Source organism: Podarcis gaigeae (genome assembly GCF_964106915.1).
Source record: "Podarcis gaigeae genome assembly, chromosome: 6".
NCBI lineage: Eukaryota > Metazoa > Chordata > Lepidosauria > Squamata > Lacertidae > Podarcis > Podarcis gaigeae.
The window spans coordinates 76,278,777-76,304,583 of record NC_139682.1 but is presented as its reverse complement, the minus strand read 5'-3'; the positions used below and the strand labels follow the sequence as shown (position 1 = coordinate 76,304,583).

At 42.0% G+C, this 25,807-nt stretch overlaps 1 protein-coding gene across 2 annotated transcripts; it reads right to left on the bottom strand.

The window, feature by feature from the left end:
• Nucleotides 1-639: 639 nt before the first annotated feature.
• Nucleotides 640-23,921, bottom strand: MFSD14A (major facilitator superfamily domain containing 14A). Of its 2 annotated transcripts, none has more exons than XM_083743475.1 (12): nt 23,557-23,832; nt 14,983-15,078; nt 12,576-12,638; nt 11,385-11,512; nt 10,329-10,443; nt 9,663-9,881; nt 7,763-7,876; nt 6,906-6,977; nt 6,003-6,115; nt 4,434-4,531; nt 4,000-4,183; nt 640-881 (listed from the first exon to the last, which is right to left on the bottom strand). In XM_083743475.1, the coding sequence occupies exons 1-12, from the start codon at nt 23,641-23,643 to the stop codon at nt 821-823; spliced, it is 1,350 nt and encodes a 449-aa protein (XP_083599601.1). In that variant the 5' UTR covers nt 23,644-23,832; the 3' UTR covers nt 640-820. The 2 variants fall into 2 exon arrangements, with proteins under 2 accessions (XP_083599601.1, XP_083599600.1); XM_083743474.1 differs by lacking the exon at nt 640-881 and adding an exon at nt 1,108-2,542 and having other exon boundaries at nt 4,020-4,183; nt 23,557-23,921.
• Nucleotides 23,922-25,807: the final 1,886 nt, after the last annotated feature.

Genomic DNA, 25,807 nt, shown 5'->3' with positions numbered 1-25,807 from the left:
TCTTTTCTCAGATGTTACAGGGCAAGGTAGCAGCACTGTCAATTTTAAGCTTAAATGCCTTATTGAGTCAGATCATTGCTCCATCACAGAGTTTGAGATAGCCTGGTGACCCCTGGTGTTTCCAGTACAGCTGGAAAAAGCTGATGAGCCTTTCCCCTAACTCACCTCCTTAAGCCTTATCTACCTCCATAATTCTACCCATTCAACTGTTAAGTTTTTCCACAGGAAAAATACAAAATGAGGCTAAGAGTAACTGGCAAGATGCACCAGTCCTGCTTAGGACCAAACAACTACAGCAAAGGTGTAAATATACATGCCCAGTTGTGTGCTTGCAGTACTACTCTAGTGCTTTCCCACTACTGTCTCAAGTGGAGGAGCTGCCCACCAAAATCATTTCAAATTTCAATTCTACAGTTACCTTATATGAAATTGTCTTACTCATATAACTCCTCCACTAACTGTATATAAAGAAAATTGTTACTGGCAAGACCAAAAAACTGAACATTACCTAATAAGATTCTCTTCTGGAACTATGTTGATTAATTCTTTATATAGCCAAAGGCAGAAATCTTAAAAGCTAAATCCAGTTGGTGCTATGTAGATACATTTTGCTCCTATAAGAGTTTTACAAGAGCCAAATTTGAAAAACACCCTTTTATTTAGTCAGTAGGGAATTCTTTCTACAGTATTCCATCTCTCCCCTCACCAAGTGCTCCGACAACTGTCTAAAGCAGATTTAAGATTGGGGGGAGATTGCCAAATTTTCCTCCCCATTCTGCTGGCAGAGTCTTTTCCATTAATACATAGTCACCGCTGGATACTACACCTTATGTTTACCTCTTCCTGGTGTCTCATACAAACAAAGCACAGGCTGGTGATGCCTTTAAGTAAACAATATCTGTGAGTACATAGAAGCAGCAGTGTTACCATGAGAAAGGCATAAGCTCATCTACAAACATGGCATATAGTCTTGTTTCAAGTAATTTGTTTTTTAAAAAATCACTAAAATATTCAACTTTATTAACAGTGTATTTACATATTTTTTCCAGCTTTTAGTCAACCGTGGTGCATTAAAAAAGCTAAGCAATAACCACAGTACAAGATGAAAACATTTTGAACTATACAATACTTTATACACGTTTTATACAAAGGAACACTTAAATAATACAACCGGACACAAAAATATACATTTTTAGAGAAATTCACATCAGTAATTGTATAAAGCTCTCTCCTGTACTGTGGTCCTGAAACGGCAGGACTAATCCTTGGCTCTGAAGTGTTAACTTGTGACAGTCCTGAAAGGCCACTATAGCGCAAGGATTGCCGCCTCTATTACTAGGCAGGGCTACTTACCAGTCGCCACTCACTCTCTCTCTCTCTGCAGACTTCATTCACAAATAACAACAGAGCCAGAGAAGGCAGATCAACTGCCATTTGGCTTTAGCTCTGTACTTAAAAAGCTACCGTCGCTGACCAGTAACAGAAGTGGCAATCCAGCATAGACCACACCAACGTCTTCAAGGCTATCAGCTTAGAGTTGAGTTTGTGTGTTCAAGTGTTGAGGTCCTTATGCAAAACATCCAAAGCATAGTGGTATCAAATTGTATTTAGGAAGGTAGAGGTCTGGAGCCAGTAATAAAATCTTTTAGGCTCACGCTACCCACTAGTTTTAAGTACTACATACTGATATATACTTAATTAAAAGAATGAAAGAATTAGCAGAATAATGCACTTAAAGGAGTGTGTACTGTTCAGGATGTGTGTTCAACACATGATTGTGTTAGTAAAAATAAGGAAAGCCTGCCAGACACTGATTTGACAGTCCAAGGTCAACCCAGTTCACTTTTCTTGGTCAAGTGCATCTATATTAAGGCTTTGAATTTGTCTGACCCAAGATTTTACAGTTAAAATAAATGGGTACCCAAGTCCTGCTAGTATGTCTCATTGAGACCAACATGAAGAGAATAAAGCTTAACACCTTCCAGAAACTGATGCAAGAACACATGCCAATACCTTGAATATATATAATTTAGTTTCAAAATTAAGATGTAAAGATTTAATAAGTTTTTTGTTTTTTTTCACTAGGACATAATGGCAAAAAATCCTAGAGGGTAAAAAAAAAAAATCAAAAATCAAATAATTTAAGTTGTAACTTCTTTGGAGGATTTTCCACTTCCTGTTTGTGGTTCTTACAATTTTCATGCAAAGAGATAAAATTTCTTAAGACCACCTTAAGAAACGACACTTTCAATGGAAATGGAATGTGCATCCAGAACTGCAGGTGGGGGGAAAAAGAGAGTAAGAAACTCGCTCTAGGAGTCCTCAAGTTTTTTTGTCATACATTTGTGTCTTGTAATAAAGGTTCCTTGGCCTCTCCAGGGGCCTGTGGACTGTGCGGGTGACCGTGGCCACCGCAGTGCTTTTTCCAGTTGCTCGATCGACCATTTAAGTTGGTGTGTTCGGGAATAAACAAGGCAACAAGCAGAGCCAGTAATACGGAGCATGCTCCAAATAGGAATGGGGGACCAGGAATGATGGAGTTCTGCAAGGAAAAGCACAAGAGAAGCTTACCAAAAGAAACCACCACTTTTAGTCTGAATTGCGTTTCCCCTTTAGATTATCTTACGCCGGATGTTAGTGCAGCAAAGATTGGACACTGGGCCAACAGAGTTGCAAAGTTTCTTTCCCACCCTTCCTCCCGCTAACCTAAACGATTAGAGGGCACTGGACTTGGAGCCACTAAACACAAACAATAACCTATCATCTCACCCCGGCTGTGTGACATATTTAAAACCAAACTACAGAACTGCTCCAGATATTTGAGAATGCCAAACACAACAGGTAATCCCATATATGTCATTCAAAGTAGAGATGATGGCTACTCTATGCATTATTATTGTTGTTGTTGTTATACTGCATCAAGCATTGGATTTGCAAGAATAAAATGTTCACACAGTAGTTTGCTGGTAAAAGTAATACAAAATCTTTGTTGGCAAAATTCTGGATTTATCCTTGAATGCCACTCCCAAATGAAGTGTGCATTTATCAATCAGAAATCGGTCTTAAGCTGCATATGGGTTTTCTCCAGATACTGCAAAACCACTGCACTTGCAGCCTCACCCCCCTTTCCAACAGCCAAAACTTCAGCAGGCAAGGTACGACACAGTTAACAAAATAAAATGATTTTCCAGCAGTGGACAGATGTGAAGTATTTTTTTAACTTGAGAATGGTGAAACAACCTTCAGTATTTCCATGCAGTGATGAATTGATATATTAAGCCATTTTGAGGATCAGATATTCTAAGCCAGGTACAAGGTACAGTATTATTCTAAATGTTGTGGACTCCCCACTCCCATCAGTCCAATCAGCATGAATGATGGACAGGGATGATGACACCTGTATGGTACCAACACAGGCTACCCATGCCGTAAGCTTGGTATTCGCAACCTCTGCTATCATGTACCAGAGAAGATACTTTTTAGAGCAACCTTCACGGATTCTGTTTCTGAAATGACCCTTAAGGACAAGTCACACATTAAGCAAAGTCTACCACCACATATGGGACACAGGTGGCGCTGTGGGTTAAAGCCTCAGCGCCTAGGACTTGCCGATTGAAAGGTCGGCGGTTCAAATCCCTGCGGCGGGGTGCGCTCCTGCTGCTCGGTCCCAGCGCCTGCCAACCTAGCAGTTCGAAAGCACCTCCGGGTGCAAGTAGATAAATAGGGACCGCTTACCAGCGGGAAGGTAAACGGCGTTTCCATGTGCGGCTCTGGCTCGCCAGAGCAGCGATGTCACGCTGGCCACGTGACCCAGAAGTGTCTCCGGACAGCGCTGGCCCCTGGCCTCTTAAGTGAGATGGGCGCACAACCCCAGAGTCTGTCAAGACTGGCCCGTACGGGCTAGGGTACCTTTACCTTTACCTTTACCACCACATATACACCTAAGAGGTACTTGTATGCAAGCAGTAAAATGTTTGCCCCCCCTCTGTTAAAATATACAGAAACGCTGAAGACAATACCTGCTGCGAATGGTGCTGTGTGGCTACATTATCTCCCAGATCATTCTGAGTCACTGGAATTTCATTCAATTCTACATGGAAAATGTAGAATATAAAACCATAAAGTGCTGGTCCCAAGCCATTGCAGAGGCCTCTAATTCCTGTTATCATTCCTTGTACGACACCTGGAAAACAACAAAAGAATCAGCTACAGGCTAACAGTTTTCTATACTGGGGCCATACTGTGTGCTTAACAAATATTTACCTGCCTTATCTGGAACAAACTGTCTGGAAACTGTCTCCCCACAATCCCGAGATTGGTAAAGACATTTTGATCACTTTTTACTAGTACTCAATGTACTTCTAAAAAAATAAAGCCATTTATTGGTTCCGAGAATTTTCCACTTCACGTGTCTTGTCTTATGAAGTACCTACCCTGTTGATCAGCATCAGCAGTTCGCGAAACAAGTGCACTGACGGCTGGAAACGTGATGCTAGACATGGCAGCAACAGCCCCTGCTGCCCACATCATCCTGGAAAAAAGTACGGATAAATTTGTCAAGGTATAATTCAGAATCACCTCTGAGAATTTCAGCTTGATATTACGTAATGCTGCAGGGAAACCAACCATTTGTATGACATGAACGTGCCTTATTATTATTATTATTATTATTATTATTATTATTATTATTAGCAAAAAGGTCTCATCAGTGCTAATATTGCAAAAAAGGAGCAACAAAATAGCTTGAATAATGTATGTAAGATCTACATAGAAGACATCGGAAAACAAGAGCTTGTTACACTTCTCTGCAGTCATTAAAGGCAATACCCCCAGAAAGTCATACTCTCAGTAGACCACTTCAAATCAAAAGGCTTAAGTCATGACAACCCACTGCTTTCAACGAACAGCCTTCCTGGATCAGATCAAAGTTCCATCTAGTCCACCTCCTCTTCCCACAATCAGATGCCTATGAGAAGCCCACAAGCAAGATATGAGCAATGGAATTCGGAGGAATACTGCCTCTGAACCTGAAATATATATACCCATGCCTAGCAGTCAGTGATAGCCTTATCCTCCATGAATTTGTCTAAACCCCTTCTAAAGCTGTGCAAGTTGACGGTCATCACTACAGTACTGTGGCTGTTTAACTGCGGTGTGAAACTGCTAGTACATTTGCCAACTAAGCAGGGTCTTGCATGGTTTCAAAGTGGATGGGCAACTGCGTGTTGAGATTCCGGCATTGCAGGCGGTTGGACGATCCTTCGGATCCCTTCCAACTCTACAATTCTATGGTTCTATACCTTCTTTTGTCTGTATTGAATTGTCCAACCTTGAGCTTTAGTGCATGGCCGCGGGTCCTAGCATGACAATATGATTTAATCAGATACAACCCATGCACCTGGATGGGTGTACTTAGATTTAACCATTGTAAAGGTAAAGGAAAAGGGACCCCTGACCATTAGGTCCAGTCATGACCAACTCTGGGGTTGGGGCGCTCATCTTGCTTTATTGGCCGAGGGAGCCAGCATACAGCTTCCAGGTCATGTGGCCAGCATGACTAAGCCACTTCTGGCGAACCAGAGCAGTGCACGGAAACGCCGTTTATCTTCCCGCCGGAGCAGTACCTATTTATCTACTTGCACTCTGATGTGCTTTCAAACTGTTAGGTTGGCAGGAGCAGGGACTGAGCAATGGGAGCTCACCACATCGCGGAGATTCGAACCGCCGACCTTCTGATCAGGAAGTCTTAGGCTCTGTGGTTTAACTCACAGCGCCACCCTCGTCCCTTTAACCATTGTATATCACCCTAAATGTGTAGCTCAGAACAGAGACATTATGACAATCATCACTGCGCATCTTTAGAACACACTTCCCAATACTAAGAATGAAAGCAAGAGAGATTTATGAGTCACATAGCATATATTTTAAGGAGTCTTCTAAATAAAGAACAGGATTCTGCCAATAAATAAACAAAAAAGCAACAGATTGAAAACATTACTTACCAAGGTTCTGAGCCAAAGCCATACCACGCAAGTTGCAGTATTTGAAATCCCAGGCCCAACAGGATGGTGTTTTTGTTTCCAATTGACCTCATAAGTAAACTCAAAACTATTGTCTGAAGGGAGAAAAATGTCAATATTTTAGTTAATGCAGTATATGGTTATTGGAAACACCCAGGACACCTCAGAGATTTAAAAAAGGATTCGCTACAGAAAATCCTGGATTAGTTCTCAGTGACCCAGGCATCTGATTTCTACAAAGCTGGAGACTGGGAACATGATTGGGGGGGGGGGGGGCAAGTGGAGAATCAAAGTACAGTGGTGCCTCGCAAGACGAAAATAATCCTTTCCGCGAGTCTCTTCGGTTTTTTCGTCTTGCGAAGCAACCCTATTAGCGGCTTAGCGCTATTAGCGGTTTAGCGGCTATTAAAGGCTTAGCGGCTAAAAGGCTAGTAGCGTCTTAGAAAAAGAGGGGGAAAGCGAAAAAAATCGCAAGACTCGCAAGACGTTTTCGTCTTGCAAAGCAAGCCCATAGGGAAATTTGTCTTGCGAAGCGCATCGAAAAATGGTAAACCCTTTCGTCTAGCGGGTTTTTCGTCTTGCGAGGCATTCATCTTGCAGGGCACCACTGTAACAACTACTGTTTGCTTTCATCACACACATTTAGTAAAGCTGCACTGGAATGTAGAAGTTGAACTTTATGCACCATTTGTACTGGGAAGCCCTTCATTTTCATCTTATTTTTGCTGTGGCTCCACAGATTATAGTTTAAACATCAGTGCCCTAACACGAAACCTTTAGTGCCATACTTAGCTAATCACCAGTGACAGCCCAACCACCTCTGTTCTTGAAGATATTCTGCTAACAGAACTTCTACGGCAAACCAAGATTGTCAGTTATAGTTACCTGGGCAACAATGGAGAGAATCCCAAGGACTGCTATAAATGCTGCAACACTTTCTGGTGAAAATCTCATTATCTAAAGGATAAATAAAAAATCATTGGATCATTTTTATGTTAAACATAGATGAGCGTGTGCTCAGTTCACATAAGTATGCTCAGTTCACATAATGTTACCTATCTAACTAAAATCTTTCATTTAATAAAATACTGAATATAGCTAGCTAACTCAATTTCAAGGCAGGACAGTTTTTAAAAATGTCCCTACAATGGTACAGGGGACGCAGGTGGCGCTGTGGTCTAAACTACATAGCCTAGGGCTTGCCAATCAGAAGGTCAGTGGTTCAAATCCCTGTGATGGGGTGAGCTCCCATTCTTCGGTCCCAGCTCCTGCCAACCTAGCAGTTCGAAAGCATGCCAGTGCAGGTAGATAAATAGGTACCGCTCTGGCGGGAAGGTAAACGGCGTTTCCGTGTGCTGCTCTGGTTCACCAGAAGCGGCTTAGTCATGCTGGCCACATGACCCGGAAAAACTGTCTGCAGACAAACACCGGCTCCCTCGCCCTGTAAAGCGAGATGAGTGCCACAACCCCAGTTGTCCGCGACTGGGCTTAACAGTCAGGGATCCCTTTACCTTTACAATGGTACAGAGGCCTGAGTTTCAGTCATTCTTCAGCAGAAAGTGAATGTGCTTTTAAGCAATGCAAATGATTCTACACAGCACAGAATAAAAAGTGATTTGCCCCCTTCAGGCAAAGGTGACAAGTCCTAGCAAATGAATCTATCATCAAGTCATTCCGGCTTGATCACCCCTCATTTCTGTCAATTAATATTCCACAATCAAAATAATTAGGCAAATGCTTACCTGTCTGAGGTACAAGAAAAAGCTGGAATACTGTCCTGCCTCAGGGAGGTATGAGAGAAAGACTGTTATGCAGATTAGCAGCACAATGGAATCCTGACCAACTTTCTTCAATGACTAGAACAAGAGGGGAAAAGGGAAATGGTCAAGTATCATTTATAGAGTCCATGTGATGTAGTGGTTAGTGTGTTGGACTGGGACCTGGGAAAGGAGAGTTCAAATCCCCACTTGGCCATGAAGGCCACTGGGTGACCTTGAGCCACTCACTGCCTCTTAGCCTCACCTACCTCACAGGGTTGTTGTGGGGTTTAAAGGAGACTGGGGAAGGGGAGAACCATGCATGCCACTTTGAGCTCCTTGGGAGAAAAAGATGGGATTCAAGCACAATAAAATAATGCTCCTTGCCTCACGGGAGGACAGTGAACAGGGCCACACATATGGAGGGGTTTCTGCATACATGAAGAGATCTCCCCAGGAATGCAGGATAAAAGATGAGTGAATTTTAAAAGGGGAAAAAACCCCTGAAACAGCCCAACAAAGACCTGAAAGTCCACTGCCATTCAGGAACCACAGAATGTTGAAGAGAGTTTGAAATAAACAGAGACGGAGAAAAACTGACGGATGAACACCTAATGCCTTATGCTGGGTGGGCAATTAGGGTAGGAAATGTGTGCCTCCCCCAACCCAGCCATATTTTCCCTCTCTCTAGAATTTCTCCAGGACACAATAAGGTTTTGAAGGGCTATATCCCCATCAAAACTAAATCCTCCCCAATCACATGGACATATATGGTCTGAAGCAAATAAAGGGATTTTCAGAAATGGGTTTATTACTTTCATGTCTCCATTCTGGACCTTCATAAAAAGCAAGGAGGTCAGCGAGGAGTGAGCTTTTCTCGTATAGCTGAATTTCTGTCCCTGCCCATTTAATAAATGGACAGAATTCAGTCCTGGTGTAGCCACTTCAGCTGGGACACACGGTACCCACCCCTCTCCCGGAGTTCAAGAATGTGCTCATGTTGGAGCCCAAGTTCTTTTGTCTCCTGACACTGCCCCAAACATTTTTACAGTAGTTAGTGAGCCTGTTCCACTTGGATGGGAGCTTCCATATACAGTGGAACCTCTATTCATGACCACAATCTGTTCCAGAGGCCCACCCTGAAGTCAAAACAGGTTGCTAGGAGAGGTGCCGTGGTGCACAGGTGGCTATTGTCTGCTTCTGCGCATGTGCGAATGGCGATTGCCGTTCCTGCACATGCGCGAATGGCGGCAAACCTGCTGTTTACTTCCGGGTTTGCTGAGGACGTTGGGCGAAATGGATGCGAACGGAGGCAAACGTAAGAAGAGGTTTGACTGTACGGTTGAACCTTGGATCCCGAATGCCTTGTAAGTCAAACGTTTTGGCTCCTGAATGCCGCAAACCCGGAAGGGCTTCTGCGGCTTCCAATTGGATGCAGGAGCTTCCTGCAACCAATCAGAAGCCGTGCTTAGATTTCTGAACGTTTTGGAAGTCAAACAGATTTCCAGAACAGATTCCATTTTGACTTCCAAGGTACGACTGTAGTTTCTTAAGGCAGTTGGGGACAGCTAACTGGCTAAAGAAAAATCCTGCCTAGACCTACAAGCATGACTCTGGAAAGAGAGATTAATTAAGCAAAATTATATGGAAATATAGACCAGCCAGGCATTTAGCCGCAGACCAAGTGTGTTCGCGTGTTTTGAAATTGGGCCACCCCACAGCCTCCTAAAACATTAGCTAAGCAACCAATTGCAAAAAGCAATGGGATGAAATTCCAGTACAGACATGCTCAACAAAACATTTACTGTTACACATTAATAAAAACTCCAGAGTTTCAAAGCACACCACAGCACCCTCTGTTCCAAACGTTTAAATACATCATTACCGCAAATGGGTCAGCTTGTTCCCAAGAAATGGGTGCTCCCCACGATGCAGGCCTCATCTTTTCTGGCAATGATTCAGGTACAGCAACAAGGATAAAGCAAATATCCAGCAATGCAATAGCTGTAGCCAGGACCACAACCAGGCTGTCTCCGTACACACGACCCAGGTAGGCACCAATGGCAGGACTGGTAACTAAACTTGCAGCAAAGGTTGCCGAAACCTATGAATGATAACAGGGATAATATTTTCAGTGAGTAACCACATCCTCTCTTTCTAATGTCAAGAAGGATTCAAGAAAGTTGATAGGCGGAAAAAAAAGAAAGTTGACAGAGAAATAGAAAGCATTTAACACAAAACATCACCATAAGTTTTGATAATTTATAGACTTAATGATCATGATTTTCCTATAGCAACTGTTGAATGTTAGGTAACGGAAGAATGACTTAAAGTTATGAGTAAGAGTAGCAATAGATTGTTCTTTCGCAATACAGAAGATGTAAAGATTCTTCTGATAAATAGGAACAGGAAGCCAGGACCGTATGATGCTAATCAAGAGGAACCCAATTAGGTGCATGTACTTCCTGTAACATGTTACAACTCACATTAAAAGAATTCTAATTACTAACGGCCGTTGTGTTTAAAACATTCAGATAAACTACACACATACCAAGCCATACGCCATGCTCCTTTCATGTTCTTGGGTTATATCTGCTACATAAGCAAACACCACTGAAAAGGTCACTGCAAAGACTCCAGAGACAGATATAACAGCAAAGTACCACCTAGGAACACAAAAAAACACAGTAATAGTTTCTTAAAGGGATAGTTTCTTAAAGGTAGTTACAATTAACAAGAAAAATCCTAGCCTGGGCTGGAGAAATACAGCCAAATTTTCAAATAAATATTAAAACAGCATTTTTTTGACAAACCTTTCCGCAATATATTAGATTTGAAAAGCTTTCATATTTGTTTTATTTATTCAAAATATTTATAAATTGCTTTTTAGCTAAGCCCATACAATGCACACAGAAAGAAAAACATGGGTTATGTTAAGCACATTGAATAGGTGCATTTGGCATACTTTGTCAGAGTGAACGTCCTTGAGTCATAAAAAGTGAATGTTTCAGCAGAAAAGGAGAAGCAAAAAATGACATATAACTCGTCATTCCAGAGAGACGCTCTACACCAAAAACTGTATAGGACTCATTCTTGTCTAAAAACCTGAGGAACAAGAAATTGCAGAGTCCCATGAACCAAATCTCTGCTTCAATAAAGCCTAGGGACTGCAGGAAAGCCTAAAGCATACCAAAAGGCAATCTCCAGCACTGCCTGAGAGCAAAACAAGGAGAGCAGCCAAGGACAGCTTGTCTATGTCATTCACAATGCATTCATTGCTAAGTGAGCTGGCACTCTGCTAACAAGCACCATCTAGCTTTGCACAAAACACAGCAAGTTTTGACATTTTGTCTTCGTCGTCTTCTTTGGCGATCACTCATAGCCGAGTAAGATTGTCTTCCATAAACACTGTTTAAAAATGAGTCCGTAAACGACTGTGGAGGCCAATTCTGGATCCACACGTCCTTCCACAGTGGGGACATGGGTTTCTGGGCAGGAGTCAATCACGATGTGGATTTGCCAACCGTGCTGTTCTTATAATGAAAACCAAGCACACAAGACTAACATGACAGACGTATACAGGCAAACTTTAAAAGGGGACACTAACCATGGACTGATCTTCATTAGTGGAATTGGTGCACAGGTAAAAAATACTGTTAGCAACAGGAAGGATTTTCGGCCCCAAACGTCAGACAGAGCCCCTATCAGAGGGGCGCTCAGGAAAGACAGTAAGCCCTGGGAAGTAAAAACAAATGTTTAAGTGAAGAACACACTGAAGGCAAAAAGAAGAGCTGAAAGGTTTCACATCCTGATACATTCATTTAAAGCAGTGCTTCCCAATTTGGGTCTCTAGCTGTTTTCGGACTACAATTCCCATCACCCCTGACCACTGGTCTTGCTAGCTAGGGATGATGGGAGTTGTAGTCTGAAAAAAACCCAAGTTTAGGAAACACTGATCTAAAGCCTTTTAAAAAGAAATACATTCACCTAAAACCTACTTTTTTAAAAAAAGAGAATCTGCCCCTTCCTTGAAATGACTCACTACTCTACAGCAAGCAGATTCAGTTAATAGGATGCCTATAACACAAAGTGCAGGATAGGGCTCATATGGATGACTCTTAGCCCACCAAAAACATAGGTAGCCCGACAGTACTCCTTCCAGTTTTGGGGGTCGGCATTGCAAAAGCCTTTCTGTGTGATATAAAGCAGGCTTATACACCGTGGTTCACTAGGTGAGAACAAATCACCTGCAGATAACCAGACAGGAAAAAACTGGCCCTCAGCGTGTTCCAAATAAATACTCGCTCAACAATATATGTTATCTGAGTGGCTCACAAAAATGATTAAAAATGCATTATAAACTTGTTCTTTTTGATAAAGAAAACAGGAATCATAAAACTGAGAAGCCTATATTACACACACACACACACACACACACACACACACACGTTGTTTAAAAGGCCTGGGTTAATAACACGTCTTCACTTCAAGATTGAACTAGAACATTAGGAATCCCTGTCACTACAGGAATTTAGTATCTTGAACTGAAGGCTATGATCTTCCTAGAGTTTTGAGAGGAATGATATGAAATACGTAGGGTGAACAAGAATTAAATGCAGTCTAACTTTTGGCTTATCGTGTTTGATCTCACCCTAAATTCACAACGTCAGGTATAATCCTGAACTTGTATAGAACAAGGCGGAATAATTGAACCATTCAGGTCTAATTTGCAGGCATCTGATTTATGAATGAATCATACACTTCAATAGAAGACATTTAAAAGCTAGGCTGGTCTTACCTTTACTCCTTGGATTAGGCCATTCATTAAAAACGTATGTTTGGGAAAGGTTTCGTGCAAAACCTGTGAAACAATTACGCATGTGACATATTAATGAAGGACACCTAAGAGTATGAATACTCTATTTAAGCATAAAAACGTTTCAAAGTCCTTTGCCTTCATTACCACCATCACAGTTTACTGAGACAGAATCACTTCCCTTCGTAGCAGAAAATGCTCACTACTGCCAATATTGTAAAAAGCTTATCACCATTTGTTACGTGATTTTTCTAAGAAAAAAGGAAGAGGGAGAAGAATGACGTTCTACAGCTGCCTGCAATACCTGCAACGTTCTGATGTGATAGAACTGTTTCTACCATAAAGACCACTGCAACTGCTGATGCATCCATGCCCACATTCGTCAGAAATCCCAGTGTGGCATGGTGATACTTGGCAGTGTGGCAACGCTACCATCAGTAGCTTCCTTTTGCCCTGACTTTGGAGATACTATGCCTCTTTTTTTAAAGAGACAGTTTCTAGGTTTCTGCATATGTGAATTCAGATAATGCAGACACACTTATATTGTACTTTTAAAAAAATGCAAATAGTGTCTCAAACTAATATAAAATGTGATTATGACTTTCTTAAGGTTCTAATTATATTAAAGAAAATAAATATCTAATGCATCAAAAGAAAAAATATTATTACTCTGAAGAAACATAAACATCATGATATAGCATCATATAATGGAAAAGAATTATGTAGTATTAAATTGTAACTAATTTTGTTATTCCAATATTAATTTTTTTAAAAGGCTTATCTCTCTTTAAATCTGCCAGCTTGCTGGTTGTTTCATGCATTAATTTGGTCATTAGGAAAAATTCCCATATATTCTGTCCATTCTTTGAAAGATTGAAATATTTTTCCTTTTCATGGTTGGACAATGGATAAACTTGCCAGGTGTTAACAGACTGGCAAGCTAACTGCACTTCTATAAGTACTACTTCTGAGTTTAGTACACACAGAAGAGCAGTTTTAGGAGTATTTGAAACATTATATCCGATAATTTCCTTTATCATGTTTAACACCAATTTCTATTTCTTTTTACACAATTAAAAAAAAAAAGTGCAAGTAACCAGTCAAAGGTTTGAGAGCTGGTATAAATTATTCTGGTACCAAGTGCAGTTTTTTTCTGTCATTACATAACAGCACACAATAAGCTATAATGACCATGCAAACACAGGAACATTGATGGTCAGCAATTTGTTTACTACCTCCATTATCATATTTGCATACACAGCACTATTTGCAGTTGTTTGCTTTTTCTGCATAGAGAATTTGGAATTGTGCTCACATTTATATCATGAGGCACTGAGAAGGAAAGTTTGGCTCTTTCTGAGGGGTGAGCTAGGAGAAAAGTCTGGAGAGACAGAGGGCATGGATACTGTGCATGCTGCAGAGTTAGAACTGGCGAAGGAACCTTTAGGAAGACGTTTCCCTGAAGATATTACAAAATTCAAAGCCACCTATCCACATGCAAGCCAGACGTTGCTAGCATGTTTCTGGCCAAGACAGATTCACACTGCATCAAAAAACAGGAAAGTGAAAGAAATCAGAGCAGAGCTGCCCTAGGAAATTCTAAATGGGTGTGTGTTTTGGAATTGAATTTAAGGAAACACAGCCTCTGCTGGACTGTTTTAGGCTTTCCATACTTCAGAAAGTTAGCAGTGAAATAGTGCAATTACTTCCTTCTCTTATTACAAAGCTAAAATTGTATGTTCAAAGAGTGTTTATTTTTACCTTTCAAATGCAAGACAAGCCAGTTTACTTGGATTACATGAATATTTAACTGAGAACAGAACATTTACTTGAGGACAAATACCCCGGTCACACTATGTCTCTTGAACACAAACCGCCCCATTTCAGTTACATATTACTATCAATAACAGCATTTTGCCAGATACAGAAATAGCAATAAACCACAATAGAACACTTAAGAATATATTCAGAATTTGCTTTTAGCATGCATTAAGTCATCTTAAGGGGACTGGCTCTCTCGTACAGCCATACACATAACCTGCCAGTCATGCCAAGACTGAACACATTTATCTGACGGCAATAACTGTTTACTCTGTTGCGTATTTCCAAATAACCATGCACTGTTTTATGCATGATACAGATGCACAATCCCCAACATCCTAAACTGTAGCTGAGCAGTAAGAATGAGTAACCCATCTCACTCCTCCTCCTAAATATTTGCTTGCTGATTCAATCAAACCTCAGTTATTCCAAAACAGGGAACAGTGATTTAATGTCAGTTTACTAAACAACTTTAAGTACCAAGGAAGGGAGGAAGCAGAGAGAGGAGTGGCAGTCAGGTCTAATCCCTTGTTAAAATACAGTAATTAAAAAAAAGGAAAACACTTACCACTAAGGTAGGTGCTGTCAGAAGCCCCCATGCAAAGAATTCCAGAAATATTACTATCACAGCATGATAGACACTAGGTGAGCCTATTCCTTGAGGCTGAAAGAAAGAAATATAATTGTTACTACATATAGCCCAACTAGTCACATATAATTTCCTCACTAGCAAACAATAGGGAAGAGGTGGTTAACTGTGGCCTCAGATGCTGCTGAACTTAAACTCTCATCAGCCCCAGCCAGTAGTACCAATGGTTAGGGAAGATAAGACTTGCAGTTCAACAGCATACAGAGAGGCACTCCTGCAACAGGGGATGAAAACAGATGTTACAACTCAAGGGAATGAAAGACACCCAAAATTACAGTTTGCAGTTGCATGCATGCATGCATGCATAGAACTTATGTCTCAGGTATTCTACCCACCCACCCAAGCAACCAGGAGAGATTTATAAAGTGACTTTGATTGTTGACAAGATAAAAGTTTGTCACATTCATGCATAAGGACAAAATGGGGTTTGGCCAATTATAGTTTGCTCTTAAAGGAGGAACAAAATGTATGCTAGGATCCTTGATTAAGGGCAAATTAAGGACAGGTATTCAGACAAAATGGAAAATCGACGGCTTGCTGGCCACTTTAGGAAACCCCCATGTGTGAGTAGAGAAGGTCCATGAGCCCAAGACTCAACTTTCCATGAGCATGTAATGGAAAAACCACAGTCTGAATGCATCAAACTATTCATACAATTTTTCAGTAAGCATTTTCATTTCCATTACGAAAAACTATTTTGACTCTTGTATGATTCCACTATAGGTTTGAATACTGGTCCTCTATTCTCTCAGGTCAGGTGACATTCATGACAATGGTGCATGTTCCAGTTACCTATCCTTACATTACTAGATCGGTGTTTCCCCAATTAATCCTCTCAAAAGTGTGCTACTTCTTTCTTTTGCAAAGAATTTGCATACCTTCATGCAAAACCCACTATCCATGAAAATGTATCAATGACAAAGTAACATGCAGCCATAGTATTGCTTGAACAAATCAAAATGAGAGTATCCAAGTTTTCAAGTGTGGCCATTAATTGCATAAATGTATTGGAAAACTGCCAGAGAGCTTTGCTAAAGTGGATGTTAAGGTTAAACGCCTTACTGTAGCGAAAACTCTTCAATATAGAACATACTACTGTTAAGCCAGCGGCTTACTGTTGGGCACTATACCCAGAGACAATCATGTAGTGGGCTCATTTTGGTTCTCTTACTTACTATATCTCTCCCAATAACTCTGCATGAGACCACATTTAATTGGGATTACAAGTGCAATACATGTTTGAGGGCATGGAAAGGTTGATGCTAAAAACCTTAACTGCCACAGGAATTCAATTACTCCTCAAACTAAGCTCAAATTAAGCCAAGAATGAGTACAGATCTCACAGCACAGTTTACACCTTTGCACTGCAGTACACACAAAACCAAAAAGGAATATTTTAGTGTAGCACTACTTTTTTTTTTTTGTTTTGGTCCAAAACTGAGCTGAATTTTGCATCAAAACTCATGTATGGAAAAACAATACCCTGCCAAGAGTTGTAACTGCCAGAGTGCTTCAACATTTCTCCAGAGGCGCTCCTGGCACAGATGCATCTACGCTTGCATTCTTTCTGTGACTACAGAAAGCTGGGGGAGGCGGAAGAAATGTAACTGGAGGGTTTGACAGTCTTGTTCATCAAGCTAAGATAGATGATCACCTGGCTGGGAGGCAGAAAAAGTTTGCATGCCTCTGCCACCCCTTGCCAGCTGCAATGTGAGAGAGAATGGAGGAAAGTTAATCATTTCCACATTTTTTTTACTGAGCTCCAAACATGATATTGTTTCATCTCTCTCTCTCTCTCTCTCTCTCTCTCTCTCTCACACACACACACACACACACACACACAATAATTTCCTATTTAGCAGCTTTACTTATATGCAAAAGATTAACTTCCCCTCCCAATCTTTCAGCCAATTAGAAGGGGAGTAGCTGGGTTGTTTCAGTTTCTGATTCCCCATTTTTCTTCTTTTTTGTCTCTCCCCCCTTTAACTTTGGGTTTCATTTTGTACTTGGGAGTTTATTAGGCTGAATTTTTGAGCCTCTTGTTCAGAACTTAAACCAGAAATCACCCACTCTGGAATTAAAAAACCCCACTTCAAATAGATCAAGTCGCATTCCTTCACACTGGCTATCTCCCACTCCCCCAAAATAGGGGCATGTTCAGAGGAAATGTTTTTGGTCAGACACCAAAGCCACCCAAAATAATTTGACACCCAAGTGTACACACACACACACACACACACACACACACACACTGAGAGTGGCAGCAGCCAAGGTGTTGTGGCATTTCCTTACATAAAATTGTTAAGGCTCCTGCATCTGTACACTGCATCTTTTATGGCATTGTGACACATCTATAGCACTCAGGCCAGCAGCAGCCAACTCATGCTGATATGCTTTCCCAGCCAAGCCAACAGAGGGGAGGATTTCATCTGCAGCTACCCTCAGGATTTCGTCCTTTTCCCAAAAGGACATGATGGAACAGTGGCAGATGGAGGGGAAAGGGAAGGAACAGTGCTTCAATTCCTTGTAATTACTCATAACAGACTTGGAAAAAAGTTAAGAATCTGATGCAAAGGATTAAAACATGGAGTGTAGAAACTTTTAAAAAACAACAGTACTCAAGCTGCAGTAGCATCACACAACTTCACATTTCTAAAATTCTAGAGCACTTTCAAATACAATCAAATGCTTAACCACATCCTGTCACACCCAGGAGCTGCATAGCATGCTTCCTTAAAATGGTGGTATGAACAGTCGGAATTGACTGAATATTACAAACGGGGAAGTACAACAAAGATGAATGAAAAGAATTAATGTTACTTCCTTTGGGGGGGCAGTATTCCTTTCTTTACTTTCTTTTACTTTTTTGCATTGACATTTTCTTGAGTAGTGTTAATTCACATTATGGAACAGGAAAACTAGTCACAACTCTGTCACTTATGTACGTTTTCCTCCAGACATATTTTACAGTACTTTGTGATGCTTGAAAACATCCACACAGAAACATTCATTTATAAGAACATCTGACTGACCACATTGCTTTTATATGTAGATGCAAAAGTCAGCTATGTTTGCAAGCAATTCTGCAACTTCTCATGAAGGCACCCAGGCGTTAAATATGCAGCTGAAGACCACAGAGCACCAAACACATCGTAACTACTATACCATTATGTACAATCAGCACAGACGGGCAATTACATGCTTCCCTTGAGGGTGTAAAGTAGTAACAGCACCTCCTCATTCTCCACAACAATCTTACTCTGGGCTGGAAAGAGCACGACAACACTCCTTATCCAAGGGGAAAATGCACTGTGATGAAGCAATATTGTTCTTCCTACATATGAATACATGAAGTTGCCTTAGAGTGATATGTGTTTTAAACTATGATTTGCCATGCGTGCACTGATCATGCTCACTTTGCCCATCTCCCTACTTGCACTGGAGAGAAACAAACCACGAGCCCTGCCTTCATGTTCCATCCAAACCATGTTTTGGTTTTACTCCAAACCACAAGGATAAGCAAAAGTTTGTTCTTTGCTTATCAGCCATGGGTTTTTTGTTTTTTTTTGGAGCAAACCACCATCCCTGGTTCAGATGCAATATTAACCCAGTAGTTGTGGTTTGTAGAGTGTATAGCCTATGCATGTTAAGCCATGAGTCAAAACGTAAGTCTGTCTAGTTCAGCTTTCTCCAAACAGGTGTCCTCCAGATGTTTTAGACTATACATACAGTGGTACGTTGGTTGTCAAACTTAATCCGTTCTGGGAGTCTGTTCGGTTCCCAGAATGGTTTGAAAACCAAGGCACAGCTTCCAATTGGCTGCAGGAGCTTCCTGCACTCAATTGGAAGCCGCATCGGACGTTCAGCTTCCAAAAAATGTTTGCAAACCGTAACACTCACTTCCGGGTTTGCGGTGTTCTGGAGCCAAAACATCCAAGTACCAAGGTGTTCAACAACAAAGGTACGACTGTAACCCCCATCATTCTTGACTACTGGGCAATAGTTCAAGAGCAATGCTAAACCAAGGTTTGACATTACGTGCACAAACCTCAGTCTTGTATGCTTCTTCCTACTCTTCTGTGTGGCCATTACCTCTTTCCTTTGAGATTAATCCAAGAGTAGAAGTAGGTAATTGTGGTGCATGTGTCATGGACTGGTTGGATGCAAAGGAGTGGCAGGATGAACCAGCTGGGGAACCACTAAGGGAAAAAGGCTCAAAGCATAGGGAATGGTGGTGGGATGACATGAACGGTCAGAGGGAGGTGGTGTCAGAAACGGGGTTTAGTGAGCGGGGTGAATCTGTGGCAGAGAAAAGTCCAGAATCAGAGGCAGAAGGGTGGCCAGGAGGCAGAGATGAGACAGGCTGGTGAAGAATCACGGGTGTCTCCCCCTCCTCAAGGTCCTCTCTTCACCCAGACTTCCAGAACCAGATGAGACATGAAAGAGAAGGAAAGACAAGCTGCACATAGGGACAGTCTCCAATTGCTTGCAAGAAGCACTGAAGAGGAGAAGACATAGGTGGCTGTGGGGAGGAAGGAACTTTTAGTCTCAGCAACTGATTTCATGAAGTAAGATGCTGTGCTGAAACCGCCCAGTCTGTGAAAATAATGCTTTGCTAATACACAGTTATCTCCAGTTTTGAAGTGTGTGATTTACTGACTGCCTGGCTTTGCAGCAGAATGTGAGCCTGAAAGTTGAGATAATCTCTTCCACCTAATAACCAAAAATGATTTGGTGATTCATGTGAACCACCACTATCAGTAGCTTACCAAAGTCTAAGGCAGAGGATTTTCCTGTCTCTACTACCTGAGATTCTTTAAGTAGTGATTCAGAGGTCTGAAGCTATCGCCAAGCTAGGGAATGTGCCTTGGGAAGCCGTGACAACCCTGCCTCATGTCTTATAATAGGCAGTGCTGCAGGTGTCTCAGTCATCCCTTTAAGGATGAAAAAGGTGACTTGTCTGCAACAGCGTACCTACTCTCCTGCTGGAGAAGAGCATTAGGTCACAATTGCCAACTCCTTTCTTAGCAATAAAAAGGCCACACAAGTACTGACCTATTACTGAAGCACCTTCAAGGATCAAGAGGAGTAATCCTCAGGACAACAAACATTTCAAGTACAGATTTCTGGAGTAATTTATAAGGCACCCTATGTTTTGAAGTTTCACATACATTTATGTTGAACTGGAACTTAGAAATCTGACCTGCAATAAGGAGGGTGAAAGTGACAACTATGAAGCCTAAAATATTTGTTTTCTAGTGTGAGCATTTGCAACAGTAATTTGACAAAGGGTAGGAATTGAGCAGGAGCTGGAGGAAGATAAGTTTCACTGTAAGTTGTAAGGAGACATCCACTGAATCAAAGTCAGGAAATGAGACATCACCTATTAAATCAGAACTCAAAGCTACTAATAAGTATACATCCTTTCTCAACTTTGTTTCAACATAACCAACCTCAAAAATATGAAGCAGTCTCTCCTTGAAAGCACAGGCAGTTCACAGAGTCCCCAGAAAGTGAACAACTGTTGGATACCCTCCATTCACAGTCTTCACTAACCTGGTGCCCTCCACAGGTTTGGGACATACACCTCCTGTGGCCAGGAGTAGTCTAAAACATGGGGGGGCACCAGGTTGGCAAAGGCCACTTTCTCAAAGTTGCTCTATACAGTGCAGCACAAGACAACACACCTGTGCTGACTACTTAGCAATTTTAACAATAATTATGTAGGTGGTGTTAAACATTCAAGGGAGCAACTTGTGCTTTAATCATTTCTACCGTAACATGAATACAGTGTCTCCGCCTGTGTCCCTTTACTATTGATACAGCAGATCCCACTCAATTTTTAAAAAGCTAAACTACATTGGAACAAGTTACCTGAACAAGAATAATCAAGATATACAGACTGTGTGCCTTCCTAAGTAGAGAAATGGACAGAGCATTGACAAGCATGTTTTTTAAAAAGGACAGTGAATTTTACAAGCAAGTGAAGCTGCAACAGGTGCTCTACCTACTTTAAGCACTATTAACAACATAAGAGTAATCTTCTGAAAATATATAGAATATAAATAAAATGAACATGGCAATGGCGATAAGCTGAAAATACAGTTAACTGCAAGTAAGAATTGTGGTGTGGAACTGCAAAAATATTGAAATGCTTTATCTTCAACAATTCTGTACTATTATTCCCCTTTTAAAAACGGGAAACTCAGAATTCATTTAAGAAAATGTATCTTCTAAGCTTTGTTCCTTCAGTGAAAAGTGTCATTCATTTGAACCATCATAAATAACTGTGTAAATTGATAACACATGAGTTTGACTAACAGGATTATGGCATTCAGAACTCTGAGTCAAAGCTCTTCATTGCCAATTTGCACAAAACATTTTCCTGCATATGAAGAAACATGCATGACTTTCTCATGTGCAGAACTGTGAAGAGCACATCTGCAAAAACAAACCAACCAATCCAACAGCAGAATCCAGAATAGCTGCTCACACCAAGAGCGGTGACATGAAGAATGTAAACAGGAGGCCTGTCCCCAAAGACTCGGGTTCCCTGATGTGTGTGCTCCTAATTGGCCACAACTCTTTGAAGCATATCTATTCATGGTTCTACATGTTTTACATATGTGCTGTTCACATTTTGTGTGTGAATTATGGAAAACATTGGTGCGACCACAGAATGTGTTAAATGTAAAACAACTCCGAATTCATAACCGAGCAGGAAAGTCAAGCCAAACTCAAATCAAACATAAATAGGCTATTATCAGTTCTCTGCCATAAATTCACTCTCTCTTTGCTCAAGTCCATAAACTATAGGTGGCTAATCTTTCCAGCCAGTTGCTGCTGGACTTCAACTCCTCCCATCCCCCGTTACCTGTCATGCAGGCTAAGGTTGATGAGTTTAGAAGTCTAACAACATTTAGGGGATCACAGGTTAACCACCCCTGCCTTAAATACATAACAAGAACAGGCAAAGCTGGATTCCAACCATAGTGTTAAAAATGTAAAAATTGCAATCACAAGCTTGACCAGTAGAGTACAAGAAGATAATTGTGCATCTGTTACTTGATGTCTCTAGAGAAGAAAACACAGTGTGTGTTCATGTGTCTATGACAAGATGATCTCCACACAGAAAATACATTTAAAGCATGAAGCTATCCATTAGCAAGAGATGTACATAAGTAGCTCATAAACAGGGTGTGTGAAGGTGTGGGTGTGTGACATGCTGTAAATGGCAAAGCATAGAAATTAAAACTAAGTTCAGCAATTGAAGCCCCCTTGGCCAAAGCTCTTGTTCAAACTGCCAATCCAAGGGTAAAAGTGGATGTGCCAGCATCCCATCTGGGGGACTGGCAAGACTGAACTAGAAATACTAGTTGCCAAGAAAATGATCTATTACACAGAAACCTCAGCATCCTTGCAAAATTACAAATGCCTTTGAAAAGTGCTCTACATCTTGTGACAGAGAAAGCTGTACAGACATTAATTTTGCGTTCCCCTCCCCCCCAAAAAAGTTTCAGGGATGAAAACAGGGACATGCCTGTATACCGTGAAACATTCAAACCAAGATTACTTCATCAGCACACATTGCTGAAACAGCCATATATTTAATATAGCATAGTACAGAGCAGGCATCCTACACCGGCTGGAGGTGATGCACAGGTGAAACCACAGCAGTTTCCTTTAACAAAAACACCTGACTATGCTAAATAGAATTTGCAATCTCCGGGTGGATCTTTCCTTCAAATAGTGAATTGGAGCAGCTCAAGAGTGTCCATCACTATGGAAGCACAACAGGTCCACCCAGAATAAAGCCAATGATTTCTGCACCAGCCAGGAGATCTCAGAGAAAACATATGTTTGTGAATCAAAAAAAGGACGTGCCCTTTTCCTTCCACGCTTTCCAGTATAGTGTGTATATATATATACACCATATAGTAGTATATCTATAAAGATTTCTGAACCAGAAGCCCCTCTAATGATATATAGGACAGCAGAGGAAAGAGAGGGGAAGCTGTGCTCCCCTCCCCCCATTCTCCCCACCTGAAATTCACCTTCCTCACGAGGCCCGATTACAAATTTTGTCCCTGAGGGACACACCTTTTAGGGAGCCTACTGTGTGACAAGCTGGTTTAGTGTAACGGGAACCCCAAACCCACTCGGGACCAAAGGACGGCGGAAGGCAAACTCGCTCTCTAGGGAAAGTGTAGTCAACCAAGCTCCTTCCAAAAGCCACCCTTAACATTTCCCCACGCAGTACCAAAATAAAAAATAAAAAAGGGCCCTCCCTCGGTCAAACCGGGGCAGGTGACCCATTCCGCCTTCAGTTCAAGGCGACCCACCAAACTCGTTGGGCGGGCAGGCGGCGGCACCTGGGCCCGAAGCACGCGGGCGGGAGGCCTGCCTGGTCCCGCGGGGGTCTCCCGAAGCACACACAAACACTCCCGCGCCCCGGTCCCCTCAGGGCTCCGCTCCCCTCAGGGCCCCCCTCACCGTGCCGCCGTCCTTAATGATGATCTTCTTGGCCAGCAGGATGCTGCGGTTGGCGGCCCTTTTCTTCTTCTTCCCCGCCTGGGTCATTTTACCATCGTCCTGGAGGGCCGAGGGAAGGGCGGGCTGGGCAGCGAGAGGGGCTCGGGGCGGAGGCGTCGCGTCTTCCTCTCCCGGCAGCGGCCGGGACCTCGCTTCCTCCAAGCGACAGCCTCCCTCTCAGGCACCCGCCGGCGCCGCCATCTTGGAGAGGGGAGGAGGGGAGGGAGGAGGGGAGGGCGGGGCGGAAGGGGAACAACAACTGCGGCGCCGGCAACAGAGACTCACATCACGCGATCACCCGATTGGTCAGGGGGCCCTGCACGTGAGCCCCGGGGGCCTCGCCCCTAACTCCACCCCCCTCTAACACAAGGCGGAGGAAGGGAGCCAATCGCTTTCGTCGACGCTAATTTTCGCGCCAGCCCCGCCCAAGCGTCGCTGGGGTGGGCGGGGCTACGTGACTGGCAGAGCAGGGCGTGGCAGGAAGGAGCCTCGTGAGGGCGGCGCGTCACTCTTCCCTTTTCTAGCTCTGTAGGCATGAACGTACCAAGATTTCATAAGTTAAAATGAGGCTGCGGTCTTATTTTATCATTATTATTGCTTTTATTTTTATTTTATATACTGTGATCTTTTTCTGTGAACCGCCAGACTTCTGGGTATAGGGCGGTATATAAATTCAAATGATAATAAAAATAAAAATATAAATAAATAAATAATTCAGAGTTCCAGTTTGAAGAATTGGTTCCTGGTTTTGCTTTCCCGCCCTGACTCTCCCCTTCCTGTGCCCCCCCCCCAGCCTGCCTTCTTTAAATGGATTGTATGTTTTGGATGAAAAGCAGGAGTACCAATGTCCTAAAATAATAATAATAAACTGCCTTTTTTATAAGTGGGTGGTATGTGCAGGCCTTTAAATGAGATAAAACAACAATAATCTGAAAAAATAATCATCTATGTCGGTGGAGTGCCCTGTAAGTAGACCCATTTAAAACCAATGGATTTAAATCTATTCATTTGGACTTAATCTATGATTCTGTTATTTCAGTAGCTCTATTCCAAGTATGGCTTAATTGGGTACAACCTACAGTACTGAATTAAATGGTTTAATTAGGTACAACCTAAAGTTATGCGTTTGGGGGTGCCAGACCCCTCTATTCCTGGATCCAGTAAGTGTTGGAATCAAGCTTGGGGTGTTAAACTGACTGCCAGACACCTAATCCCTGGACTCAGCAAGTGTTCAAAGCTAATCAAGGCAGGATGGCTCATTGTGTTCAGGTAATAGCCAGGGGAATGGGCCATTAAGAGAGCAAAGCGAAGGGAGCTCTGTGCTAGATACAAAATTTCAAATCAGAGGAAAGCCAGAGTTTAGAATTGAGTTTGTGCCAAGTGAGCCAGAAAGTCAACGTAAAGTAGCAAGCTGGAATGTCAATGAGGTAAAATACTCAATTGGTGCTTGAATCCAAGGCTGGGAGAAACAAGACCCTTTTGGGATGTCAAAGCTGTGAACCCCTCTGTTAAGGCTCAGGTTGTAAAGACACCACTTCACTGTGTTTCATTCCAAAACAAAATACAAACCCTGTATAAGCTCCTGGAATCTCACACCACTAGGAGATTGAGGAAGCATCCAACAGTATACAAATCACACCCATTTGGTTCAGGTGTAGATGTCCTGTTCTGCTATGAATGTAACAACACTTTTTTATTATTTTTTAAAGATACTGTACGTCTGGTAAATATAGACACTTTGTCTGGTAAATATAGTACATTGGGTTATATTTACATTGTGCAATAAAAAGGGAACTATGAGTGTACATTAATGTATTTCATTCTTCCATTATTATTTTTTCCCCTCTCTCACAGTGGGGCACATTAAGCCAGTTCTTGCACACTGGGTTTATTGACCCTCCTGGTCAATACATGCACTAACTCACATAGGCCCTATGCAACTCTACTGCTTTCAGAGTCATTTAAATGAAAGACACTGGCAGTATAAATCTTTAACTGATACACGGAGCAGCAGAATGAATTTGACACAGATTGCACACTTTGTGACTCGTAGAAAAATGTCCTTTATGAAGCTTAACTCACTGGCTAAACTTCAGAGAACAGAGACGGATGGATGCAGTTCTATGGTTCAGCTGCCCTATTTCACACAGGACTTTACTTGCTACTAGCCTGCAACTCATGAGATGCCCTTTGCAACTCATGAGATGCACTT